This window comes from Anguilla rostrata, chromosome 10, assembly GCF_018555375.3.
Source record: "Anguilla rostrata isolate EN2019 chromosome 10, ASM1855537v3, whole genome shotgun sequence".
Lineage (NCBI taxonomy): Eukaryota > Metazoa > Chordata > Actinopteri > Anguilliformes > Anguillidae > Anguilla > Anguilla rostrata.
In genome coordinates, this window is record NC_057942.1 from 14331078 (window position 1) to 14343257 (window position 12180).

Sequence of the window (12180 nt, forward strand, 5' to 3'; positions counted from 1 at the left end):
AGGATGGATCTGATTGGAGCAGAACGCACACGCACGCTGCCCACCCTCAAGCACTCGAACCCGTACAACAAGCTGTGGAGTCTGGGGCTGGACGACATGGCCCTGCCCTGCACGTCCGCCCAGACCTGGGACAGGCCGCTGTCCGTGCCCCCGCCCGAGCCCTCGGAGCTGGGCCCGTCCGGCTCGGAGAGCCTGGCGGCCAGCCAGGACCGCGTGGACGCCGCGGGAGCCAGCCAGAGCAGCATCACCATCCCCCGGCCCCAGGGACGCAAGACCCCCGAGCTGGGCAAGGTCCTGGGGCCCCCCGTTCAGCTGGCCCGGGCCCCCAAACACCCCGCCCCCGCCAGCACCGACCCCGCCTCCCAGGCGGACTCGGGGGTGAGCGCGGGGGGGCAGGAGTTCCGTCAGGCTCTCAACATGTCCCCCCTTTCCTCCCAGCGCTCCAGCCCGGAGATCCTGAAGCCCATCCGCGTCAGCAGCGACAGCATGGACCTCCTCAGCCTGCTGGACCCCCTGAGCAGCGCCGAGGGCCCCCCGCAGCCCCACGGCCTCCCGCCACCGGGGGGCGCCCCCTCGCCCGGACCCGCCCTCCTCGCCGCCATCAGGGAAGATTCCGGCGCCCCCCCTCACCCGTTCCCCCCGCAGCGGGTCTACCCGCAGGCCCTGCCCCCGTTCCCGCACATCTCCCTCAACCCCTTCACCCAGTCGCTGCGCTACCCCCCCGCGGCCCCCCCGCACAGACACTACCCCGCGCCGGTGGGGAACCCCTTCAGCGCCGCCTACATGGCCCCCCCCGGCTACTTTCAGACGTCCCCGTACGGCCCCCCCGCCGGACTGCCCGCGGTCTACCGGCAGCCCTCCCCGGGGGCCCCCGGGTTTCTGCAGCAGAGCCCCGTCCAGGCCCGCCCCGCCTTCCCCCTCAGCGGCACCCGCCGGGCATGCCAGACCGCCCGCCCCGCCCGCCCCGTCCCGCCCCCGCCCCCTGCCCCCGCGAGACGCCGCCGGCCTTGCCGAAGCCCCCCCACGGCGGGGAGGACGCCCGCGACAGGGCCCCGCAGGAGCCCCCCCAGGACCCCTTCGGCGACCTCCTGCCTGTGACCAAACCCGCCGCTGCCCCCAAGAGGCGGGTGGATGACCTGCGCCGGCGGTGGGAGACGTTCGACTAGCGCTCGCCCGCCACCGTCGGAGAGACGCTCTGCTGACCGGCGACAGACTTTTGAGAGTCAGGGGAACTCAGAGTGAGGTCCTGAGGGGAGGGCTGCTTCCCTACCGCCCCCCCCCCTTCCCCCATTGGTGGGCCAGATGGTCACATGACCGCCTTCCCCGCCCCACCCACCTCCCCTTCCCCCTGTGTTTATAAGAGCCACTTTTCCCTCCTCCTCACAGGAAATCAAGACTGAGCCCGGCCCCTCCGCGGTACGCACACGCCCCCCGCCGGCGTGTTTCTCACGGTACTTTTTCGCAGGTTCCGCTTCTCCTCTGCCACTTATTAATGTTCGCTTGTGCTGGAGTCGGTGAGCGCGTGCGTGCGTCGGCCCCTAGACGGCGGCCCGAGGTTCGAGGCTTCCGGGACCGGGGGTGTCCGGGAAGCGCCCTGCTTTCGGTAGCTTCTGAGTAAAGCTTCACTGCACAGCTCCTTAGTAGAACAGCTAGCATACTGCCTTTCAGCGCCTCCCTCTTGTCGTTTTTTTCAGCTTACGGCGTGCAGATCGACGGTCCGCCGCGAACTGCGTAGTTCTCCTTACAGTTTCCGTAGATATTATTCGACAGAAGAACACCTTGCTCTCCCGTGACGGACTTTTTTTTAAACGAAGAACAAACACGGATACTTTGGTGTTTTTGTTTTTTCTCTCTCTCCCTCCGCGGAACTGAGGACGAGCAGACCCTTTCGTATCTGCGTCGAGCAGGCAATTCGACCAAAATGTTGACAAAAAGCAAGTGACCTTTTTTTCAGGAGCGTGCGCGCTAGGGGTGGGGGAGAACAGTGCTGGTGTCACTTAACGTTTGTGTGTCATTATGCAAATTCGCTCTCCTCTTTTTCTTCAAAAAAACGCTCACGGCGACTCATCCCGCTCTGTTTTATCAGGCTTCAAAGACTAAACCGGCCGCTTCGGAATTCATCGTTGTACAGTTTTACTCATCGTATTACCAAATGGAAAGTGCAAACACTTATTATTGTGTAAATCATGGTTGTGACACAATTTGTGTTCCATTTAAAATGATCACTCCTCCTCTGTGTTCTGTTCATTCCGGCCTTGTAGAGTAGGACTTGTCACCAGATTGCTAATGTATTTTTTTTTTCGTTTGTTTGTTTGTTTCTTTTCATTTTGCCACGCGTTCTGTTTACTTGTGTCTTTAGGACAATCATTGGCTACTGAGATACGGACTTGGAGAATTGTGCTCATTTTTATACTCGTGCTGCTAAAGTGAATTCCCTGAACCCACCCCCGTCATTATAAGGTTGTGTGTGACACGAAAGGGCACCTATGGCCGATGTATGGAAATCCAGCTTTCTTTTACCTTCACGGTGGTCATTTAACCCTCATGCGCATAAGCACATGTATCTGTGTGTGCCTGTGTGTGCGTGTGTGTGTGTGTGTGTGCGTGTGTGTGAGTGTGTGTGTGTGTGTGTGTGTGCGTGCGCGAGAGTTTACGCCGACTTAAATATCTTGCTTTCATTTTGGTATTATAATATGAACATTTTGGAAATTGCTCAGTTTCTAGGACATCTCTCTGGAATTTCTCCGTTATTTCTCTGGAATTTACTGTGGAACAAAAACCCATTCGTGAAAGAAAACCCATTACAGAATCTTTCAACCTTTAGGTCTCCTCTTTCTTTTCTCATTATTCTAATCATAATAGCAAGATTTACAAGAATAAATATCAATAGCAGAGCTTACACTATTACCCTTACCCTGGTACACACCTGCTTCTACTCAAGGGATTCAATATATGGCAATAAATTGCAGCATGTAGGGACTGTGAAACTGCAGTACCCGAGTACTGCCACATGGGGGGGGCTTTGAGATTCATGGTTCATTATCCAACTGATAATATGTCATCCATGAGCTCATCTGCTTGTGTGTGATGCTGGAGGTGTTTGTTGATGAAATGATGGGGGTGGGACCTTGTTCTGTCTCATGACCGAATCGACTGCATAGACTGAACACTTGAGCACTGGACATGATTCTCCATGTTAGAGTTCCCTGAAAAACGATGGCTCATTCTAACTCGCAAAGGTTTGTTTCTCTCATCCTCTCTCACCACAGCCGCCCACTGAGCTGTTGTGCTTATGGATTTCAAATATAAAGCGGCGAAACAATGTACATTCTCACCAGTAATCAAAATATTAAAGTTAACAGCTCAGCTTTGTTCTCAGTTCCTGCTGATATGGTTTGTTTAATTGTGTACAGTACGGGGTGGGGTTTATTATTGTTATTTTAATCTTTTTTTTTTTTTTTTAGTATATATGGATTTAAACTCTTTGAAATAATTGCTGTTATGTATAAATGTGCATATACATCTATAAAATTTATTTCCAGTTGGAAAGTGTACACTAAGACCACCACGGTAAGTTTAAATTCAGTCAGGAACCAGGAGCGATTAATCGTACGCTAGGGCAATTGGACGGGTAGTGTGTTTTGGCTCTGTGTCTCTGTACAGTGTTTTTTTATTTATTTATTTATTTCTAATGGCATGCAGTCATATTCCTTATATGTGTAAGAGGATGATGTGCTTGTACCTTCTCCCTGGAATACAGGGATGCGTTGTGTAAACGAGTGGTAGCCAACAGGGATGCTGGTTTTCCTTCATGTTTGTTCTGAATGATTTGATTCATATTAATGCTGGAATAGAACTCTGGCACTTCTGACTGGATTGGTTTTAATACTCGAAGGGAATTTGTTGCATACTGGATGAATCAATACCTTTTAAGCCTAGAACTCAAACTTGGCCTACTTCTTAACAAATGAGTGTGTTAAGTTTCTTATCAAAATTGAGTCTATTGTATACTGGATCCGCATGTTCATTTTAATATTTGAACTATATGTTGGATCGGACAGTTAATTTAATTGTCAGAACCGAGGTACTGCATTGAGCCTGTTCGTTTAATAATACTAAAAGTTCAGTTTTAGTTGCCGTACGGTAATTCAGGCTGAAAAGTAGAAGTGTGTTTTTCCTCCGTCCGACGGTCTGCATTTCAGGCAAGACGGCGTATCGTGAGATTACACTGATCCTCCTCAGTGTGCTCCACCGCGCAGGTGTGATCCTCCTCAGTGTGCTCCACCGCGCAGGTGTGCTCCACCGCGCGGGTGTGGTCCTCCTCAGTGTGCTCCACCGCGCAGGTGTGATCCTCCTCGGTGTGCTCCACCACGCGGGTGTACATGTCTGGCCAGGTCCGTGACTGAGAGTCTCAGCTTTAAATTTTTTGAGTCAGAGCAGTGAGTGTTACAGTACCTGGTGAGAGTCACTTAAACTCTGGAAAGATGCTGCAAAAATAGTGAGCGTGAAGTCGTGTCTAAAAAGTTGCCTTACCATAACAGACACAGTTTAGGGACTCGTACCATGCCAAAACAATATGCCACTGAGTGTCGTACGATGTGTTGACTCTGTTATTGCTTTGTCAGTTATCATTTCAAGCTTTTTTTTTTTTTTTTAGAGAGTATATAAAAAAAATGGCTGTGAAATTATATGCCCTCTGTTGTAATATTAAGCACTTTGGAGTTTACTTTGGGGGATATGTTTTTTTTTTTGTTGTGCACCAGTATTGAATGGCATGATTTTAGCCTCACGCTGTCATGGTTTGTCATGCACTTTGCTCTTGTTTATGTGTGATTATGAATATGTTACTCTGCGTTTGCTTCATGTTTGCAGTGGGCCTTTCTGCTTCAGATTTATTTGAATTTTTTTTTTTCGTTTTGTTTTTTTGTTCGTTTGTTATTTCCTCTGTGGACCAACTGTGACAGGTCCTGAAAGATGTATATTATGTTTGTTTACTGCTGCAATTGTCAGGTCTCTATCATTTCCTCCACGCCGTCCTTTAGCATATTTGATGGACCAGTCCCATTTATAAGCACTTTCCCCTATCAGAGGGTGTGATATGCAGGTCACGACTTTTTCCGTGTTACAATATTTATTTACAGAACACAAACTTTACTTCCAGCAGTGACGCTGCCCACGTGATACCGGAAAGGACACAGTCACCTTTGACCTCACAGTATTTACAAGACATCCCCCAACTGCTGTCAGGTTATTGAATTCACAATAATGAGTACATGAAAAAAATAAAGTAAGCATTTTCCTTGATATCTGTTTTTACTATTATTAAGCTCCTGGTGTTGACTTTGTGTCTTCCGAAATGAGTGTATTCAGCAAGACGGTACCCAATTACTGTAGTGGTGATTACACAAGTAGAGTATCATCAGCACAACACAAGAACGGTAAGACACCACTGTTTATTATGCGTTTTTTACGTACCGAGATTTGGATAAAAACATTAGCAACAAGCTTGTGTCAGCATAATATCTCTCATGTCGTTGATTTCCTGGTACTCGCATCTAGATGAACTCTCCACACTGTTTGTGTTTTGATGGATGAAGAATATGTATTTCCTTTTTAGTGAGGCATGTAAAGGAAAGTGAAAATGGCTTCCTGTGATATCTTACTACTGTATGTCACTCCCACTGCGTTATAACTTCCTGGTTTCACAGAAAACAACAATCCATTTCGGTCCTCACTTAAAGGTGACATCTCCCATGAACTTATATAGGTGCCAATACATGAGCCACTTGTATACCAAAATAAACAATATTCAGCGTAAATATAAAGTTTGCGCGACCCTATTAGACATAAGGAACTCTTCATTTCTGGAGAAGTCGCCACACATGCAAAAAGGTCATTTTCATAAAGATGGTTTCTAGAATTTCCAGTTAATGGAAGACATTGTTTGTACATGTGGAACTGGTGACCTAGCTTTTTTCCCTCCATGATAGGAATGTGGCATGCCAGTATATTTTATGATGACTCTACCTGTGAATATGTTTGATTATCGCTAATTAAACTGCTATGCGCTGTAGGGGGCATGCAGAGAGGCCGCTGTGCTCTTTCATACTCTGCATTTAATCACACTTTCTTGTACAAAATTCCTCTGGACATGCAAGTTTGCAGAACTGGCCATTCCATTGCACAAGGTCGTGTAGCTTTGCTTTGTATGTGCTCAAACACGCCTGTGTGGTGTGGAGCATTTATGCTGAATGAACGAGATCAAATGAGTGAAGCTGTTGGCAGGGTATGTATTCAGGCAGATGTAAGCAAGGCACATATGCTGTATACAGTTTCGCACTACAGTTTTTTCGTTTTTGTAGGGGCAGAGGGCATTTGTAACATTTCTGTATAAAAAGAATCTTACAAATGTTATTTTTTTCCCTTAAAGAGATTGATTTGTATGCCTTCGATAATTTTGCATAGACTTACTGTGTCCACTGGTCCCGATCATCCTATACAAATGATATAAAATTTGTTTTAAGAAAAGAACTTAATTATTCAACCGGGCACATTTTGTCTTCAAGTCTACGGCATATTTCCTCTGCAACCCTTTATTACATGTACACGCACGCACACACATATACACACACACATGCACACACGCACACACACACGCACAATTTTATACTGCAAAAACATGCAGCCCTGCTATGTTGCTACGCAATGCCGCATGCCATGTATGCCGTCTGCATGTCTAAGCGAAACAGCTGCAGCTTGATTATTGACGCAACCTTTCACGCAAGATTTCACAAGCAGATAATCCAGTGTCGATTCTTTAAAATTTACAGTGTAAATGTACAGTGCATTGTAGATAAGCTGGTACCAACAGCTAACAGCTAAAAGATAAATACAATTCTATGATAGTATTTAAGACAAAAAAAAAGATATTTTTCAGTAGTTAGAAAGGAAATGAGATGAATACTGAGATGTCTGTTATTCCACTACTATCTGCAGAGATACTGTATGTAGCTTGCATGCTTCTCAGCTCTTTAGCCTCCTTATTGTCTGGAGGCTGGAGTGTCAAATAGACAAAAAGCGCCCCACTGCTTGAATACAGGTCTTCGCTTACACGGTGAGGGAAATCATCTGTCATCCTCAAAGAGAAATAAATAAATAAACTACTCAGGTCTTTAGTTGGCACATCAAAGACGGAGATGTCAGATTCCTTGGAAATTATTCATAGTTGATTTCTTTTTGTCTTTAAACACAACACTATCGTTTGGGGGAATGGGGTGGCAGGACTGCACAACAGGGTATAGTTAAATTACAGTTAGATTCTAAATTAGCACAGAGCCAAATCAGTGCACCTCTGTTGTTTGGGGCAATTTACCTCTTTCACAGTAACGTTATAATATCTCAGCATGACACAGTCATACAAACAAATATAAGCAGTGTAAAATTGTCACACAATAAACTCACATTACAGGTAGGGGAAAAAAGGAGCAAGATTTTGTGGCTTTGTCCTTATGCCTGGATGCAGGGGGCAGCTAAAAGCTAGCCACCTGCTACTGTGTACACAGTAAGGGTGCTGAAGTGTGTACCAGAGATGAGGGTCCTCGTTAAAGACTCTTAGAGAGCGAATTCCAGTGTAGAAAGGTCCTTGCACAAAGACCAGGACAGAACAGGATACGATGTTCAGCGAAACGCAATGAAAACAACAGTGGGGTGTCTGAATTCAGTTTCCCTTCTTCAGCAGTCTGAGATCAGTGTCTCCTTGGTACAGCCCACGTTGGGTGTGAAATGGGTACAAATGAACAGTGGGTAGGGCATGGACCCGCTTACCCACCTCAGAGCCAGAGAAGGGGGGAGGGTGGTGGTGGTATTAGTGTGGCAGAAGAGTCCATGGAAAGTTTTCAGTTTAACTGGGAACCGTATTTTTTTTCCCCACCCAGCAGCTGTTCCATCTTTCCACCTGCCTCAGTTCAAAGGGCCAGAGGAACAGGAACTCCCAGCGTGGAGCAGAACGGCGTTCCGCTCCTCCTCGAGGACCCAGCGCGCCTCCCCCACCCTCCCCCCCCCCCTCCCCGCCCGCGCCGTCAGATCAGCCGCTCCTCGGGGGGCACCTTGAGCACGCTGTCCATCTCCAGCCGCGCCCCCGCCACCTCCTGCTGGCTGGGGCTGTAGGTGCCCTCCGACTGGCGCTTCTTCCGCGCCGTCATCACCATGAAGACCAGGCCGATGACGGCCAGCAGCAGGCAGCAGCAGGCCAGCGGGACCGCCACCACCAGCAGGGAGACCTGAAATTTCTGTGGCTGCTTCTGCCAGGGGGAAGGGGAGAGAGGGGTCACTGCCAGTTACTCAGTTACACGCTCGCCTCAGCACACTGCTCTTATATATATGTATATATATATATATATATGTATATATAAATAAATGTGTATGTGTATATACATATGTGTTATACATATGTATATACATCATTTTTCTTTGATTTGACTCTGTATGGCACAATTTTAGATTTGAAATCAAACGATTCATGTGGTTGAAGTGCACATTCCCAGCTTTTATTTTTAAGGCTATTTTTTATACATTTTGGTTTCACCATACAAAATTAATAAGTGTCCCAAACTTTATGTGCCTTAATGGGAAATATGTATACAAAGTGCTGTGATTCATGTGAACACATGTGTAACTACCTTAATAAGAAGAATCTGGCTTACCCGTGAAAGTTGATTAAATGTAAATTGTGGAGTACAAATTAAGAAAAAAAATGTCTTTGTCCCAAACGTTATGCAGCTCACCGTATATTCAGTTTAGGTACACATAGTAAGTGACGCTTGTAAAACTGGTCTGAGATGCCCTGTAGTGCAGTGCGTTGTTGATCATGTCCTGACCGGGTGGACCGCGTTCACACTGAAGAGGAGGTGTGGGGTGGAGTGGCGGGGGGGGCAGTTGAGGGGGGAGGTTGACTTACGGCGTTCTGGCATTGCGGGCCGACGAAGCCCTCCGCGCACCCGCACTGGAACCCGTTGAGTCTGTCCTGGCAGGATCCGCCGTTCTGGCAGGGGTTCGACTCGCATTCGTCAACCTGTACCTCACACCTAGGGGGACAACACGGCACCCGGGTACCCAGCAGGTCAAGCAGTGATGACCTCACCACGCAAGACAAGCTCCTCTCTCCATTTAGAGGGTAGAATTATCATTCTTGGCTGGACCACAACAGCAGGGGCAGCCCTACAGACGCGAATGTCTGTGACTGAGTGACGAAGTTACACCATTGGTCGGCCGAGTTATGCAGTTACACCACTGGTCGGCCAGATCACGTGTGTTAGGTCCAGCGTTATACTAGGTTTTGAGCTAGTCTTGTTTAAATAGTTGTTACATTATACCCTATAATAAAGTTCTAAAATGAACACTGGGATATATAACTTGGTACAATAGATGAAATGGGACCTGAACAGGATTACAATGTTGATTTATGTTGTTGTTTAGTTTTTGCAGAGTAGCTGTGACTTGTGTTCCTGATGCTTTTTTGAGATGGAGGTTTTTTTAGTTCCAGTCTCACCTGTCCCCCGAGTAGCCGGCTACACAGGTGCAGTTGGTCCCCCAGATCCCGTCGCTGCAGACCCCCCCGTTTTCGCACTGCGGGTCCTGACCGCACTGCAAGGGGGGGAAACTCCACCTGAGGGACGGACACACAGCACAGCACACGTCCGTCACTGTCCCTGCATGCGTCGTGTAGGGCTAGGCCGCAACTTTAGTTTGAATATTGGGGGGGGGGCGTGCGGTTAAAATGCATAGACCCTGAGAGCTGCAACCTTTTAGGGGGGTGCAGTTTCCCCCCCACCCCAAAATAACAGCTATGAAATGATCATTTCTGGTGAATTCTAGAAAGAAAATACTCCAGACTGTTGATCAGCATATCAAAATTGGAACATGACATACTCATCTTCCTAATATGAAATTATTTTTCTCATCACCATGCTATGTTCCTGGGGTGTTATTTAGCCTGTTTTGTAATATTGAGGGGGTTGTAACTGCCCATCCCCCCATAAATTACACCCTTGGTGTAGAGTAGAGTGCATGCTGTTCATTCTTTGTCAAATTCTTTGTCAAAAGTCCAAATTCTCTGACTCTGACCATGTTATGTTATGCTATGTTATACACTCGTACAGATCAATGAGTCTTGTGGCTCCGCCCATTACGGGAGCTTTGTCAACCAACCATAGCAGACCTGCCCTACCCTCATTTTTTTATCCAAATCCCTCTTCCTGTTTGATATTTCTTGAGGCTTAGCGACGGACACTTTGCGAGTCTTCCGCGTTAACCGTAAGCAGACTCCTGAAGAAGGACGTGAAATGACATCACCACCAGCTCATGCGTTATTCGTGCACGGCGCTGTCGTGCTGTGCCGTGTCACGTTCTGCCTTTAGGATGCAAAGAGAACATCCCGATGGATAACGAAATAATGTCAGGCGACTCACTGGCAGAGGGGCCCGGTGAAGTTGTGCGGGCAGACGCAGGTGTAGCGGGCCACCCCGTCCACGCAGGTGCCCCCGTTCCGGCAGCCGTGCCCCCGGCACTCGTCCAGGTCCTCCTGGCAGCGCTTGCCCCCGTACCCGGGCGGGCAGTCGCAGCCGAAGTCGGCCAGCCGGTCGACGCAGGCGCCGCGGACGCAGGGCCCGGCCGCGCAGTCGTCGGCGTCCCGCTCGCACCGCGGCCCCTCCCAGCCCGCCGCGCACGAGCAGCCGAAGAGGTGGAAGAGGTCCTCGCACGCCCCGCCGTTCAGGCAGGGCCCCGACGCGCAGACGGGGGACCCCGCGCACCCCAGCCGCACGTCCTCGCCCCCCTCCCGGACGAAGCGGGCCTGCTGCGGCGGGGGGCTCCCCCCGTCGGGGACGAAGGGCAGGTAGACCCCCCCGACCCGCACCTCCCCCAGGCAGCCCGTGAAGTTCTCCGCCAGCCGCACCCAGGACTCGTTCAGGAAGTCCAGGTTGCCGGCGGCGCCCAGGCTCCCGCCCCCGTCCCGCCCGTCCACGGCCACCGTCCAGCGCGACGCGGCCTGCCTGGGGTCCGCCATGGAGACCTCCACGCGGTGCCAGGCGCCGTCGGCGACCAGCTGCTCGCTGACGAAGGCCAGCAGCTCCAGGCTGTTCCCGCTGCTGATCTTCACCAGGACGGAGGAGTTGAGCAGGCCCACGCAGAAGAGCTCCGCCCCGCTCCGGGCCCTCAGCAGCACGCCGTTCTCCTCCCGCGTCCGCAGCCACAGGGAGACGTTCGTCACGGGGCCCACCAGGGAGCCGTTGGCCCTGAACTGCAGGTCGTTGTCTTCAAACGTGCCGTTGGTGAGGCCTGGGTGTTTTTAAAAAAATATTTTTTTATTTACTAACAGACATGTTTTGTGCTTGTTTTTTTTTGGCTTTTTTCAGATTTTTATTAGACAAAATATTGTAGAGAGACAGGAAGAACTAGGAGGAGAGCGAGAGAGACATGCAACAAAGGTCAGCAGTCGGACTCGAACTGCCAACGTCGCGGCTCGCAATGAGCATGTGGAAGGCGCTCTATGGGCTACGCCACTGGAAGCCCTCTTGTGCTTGTTTTTTTAAAATATATATATATATATATATATATATATATTTACAATATATTTACTAACATTGTTTTTTATTTATTTTTTAATTTTATTTTTTACTTTGTCTAAAAATAAAGCCACATTCGTAGTGTTTCATGAAAAACTGAGTAAAAGGGATAACAAACATTTCTCTGTGTGCGCTCCAGGCCCTGAGAGGCTAAAGTCTGCGCGGAGCAGAAGCAGGTGTACGGGGAACGGAACGTTCCGGAACCTCCGGACTCACACTCGTAGCCGTCGGGCAGGTCCACGCAGCGGCCGCCCATGACGCAGGGGTCGCTGACGCACCACAGGCGGGTCTCGCACGTGCTCCCGGTGAAGTTCAGCGGGCAGCGGCACGAGAAGTCGTTCCACACGACCGAGCACTCTCCTCCGTTCCGACACGGCTCCGCCTTCGGGGCGAAACAAAACACCGGGGGGGTCACACCGTCCCTGCGGTCAAACGCCCAACAGCTCCAAACACCTGCTTACCATGAGCGTGACTTGCGGACTGTATTTCTACTTATATACTTCTAAGCATGCTACTTATAGGTACAGATGGTAATGCATTCACTGCTGTTCCAGTTTTA

At 49.5% G+C, this 12180-nt stretch overlaps 2 protein-coding genes across 8 annotated transcripts in view; one reads left to right on the plus strand and one right to left on the minus strand.

The window, feature by feature from the left end:
- The window catches only part of LOC135265082 (DENN domain-containing protein 1A-like), a 140423-nt gene extending 135119 nt beyond the window's left edge, over positions 1-5304 (plus strand). For 5 of the 6 annotated variants that reach the window (XM_064354324.1, XM_064354327.1, XM_064354325.1 and 2 more), the window contains one exon: positions 1-5304. In XM_064354324.1, coding sequence (XP_064210394.1) covers positions 1-1098 — 1098 coding nt within the window. In that variant the 3' untranslated portion in view covers positions 1099-5304. The other variant, XR_010332844.1, reaches the window with a different exon arrangement.
- LOC135265081 (protein crumbs homolog 2-like) overlaps positions 4892-12180 on the minus strand; it is a 27239-nt gene continuing 19950 nt past the window's right edge. For both annotated transcript variants that reach the window (XM_064354323.1, XM_064354322.1), the window contains 5 exons: positions 11838-12003; positions 10467-11334; positions 9548-9664; positions 8957-9083; positions 4892-8300 (listed from right to left, as the gene is read on the minus strand). In XM_064354323.1, the coding sequence (XP_064210393.1) occupies positions 8079-8300; positions 8957-9083; positions 9548-9664; positions 10467-11334; positions 11838-12003 (1500 nt within the window). In that variant the 3' untranslated portion in view covers positions 4892-8078. The remainder of the gene's footprint in view (positions 8301-8956; positions 9084-9547; positions 9665-10466; positions 11335-11837; positions 12004-12180) is intronic.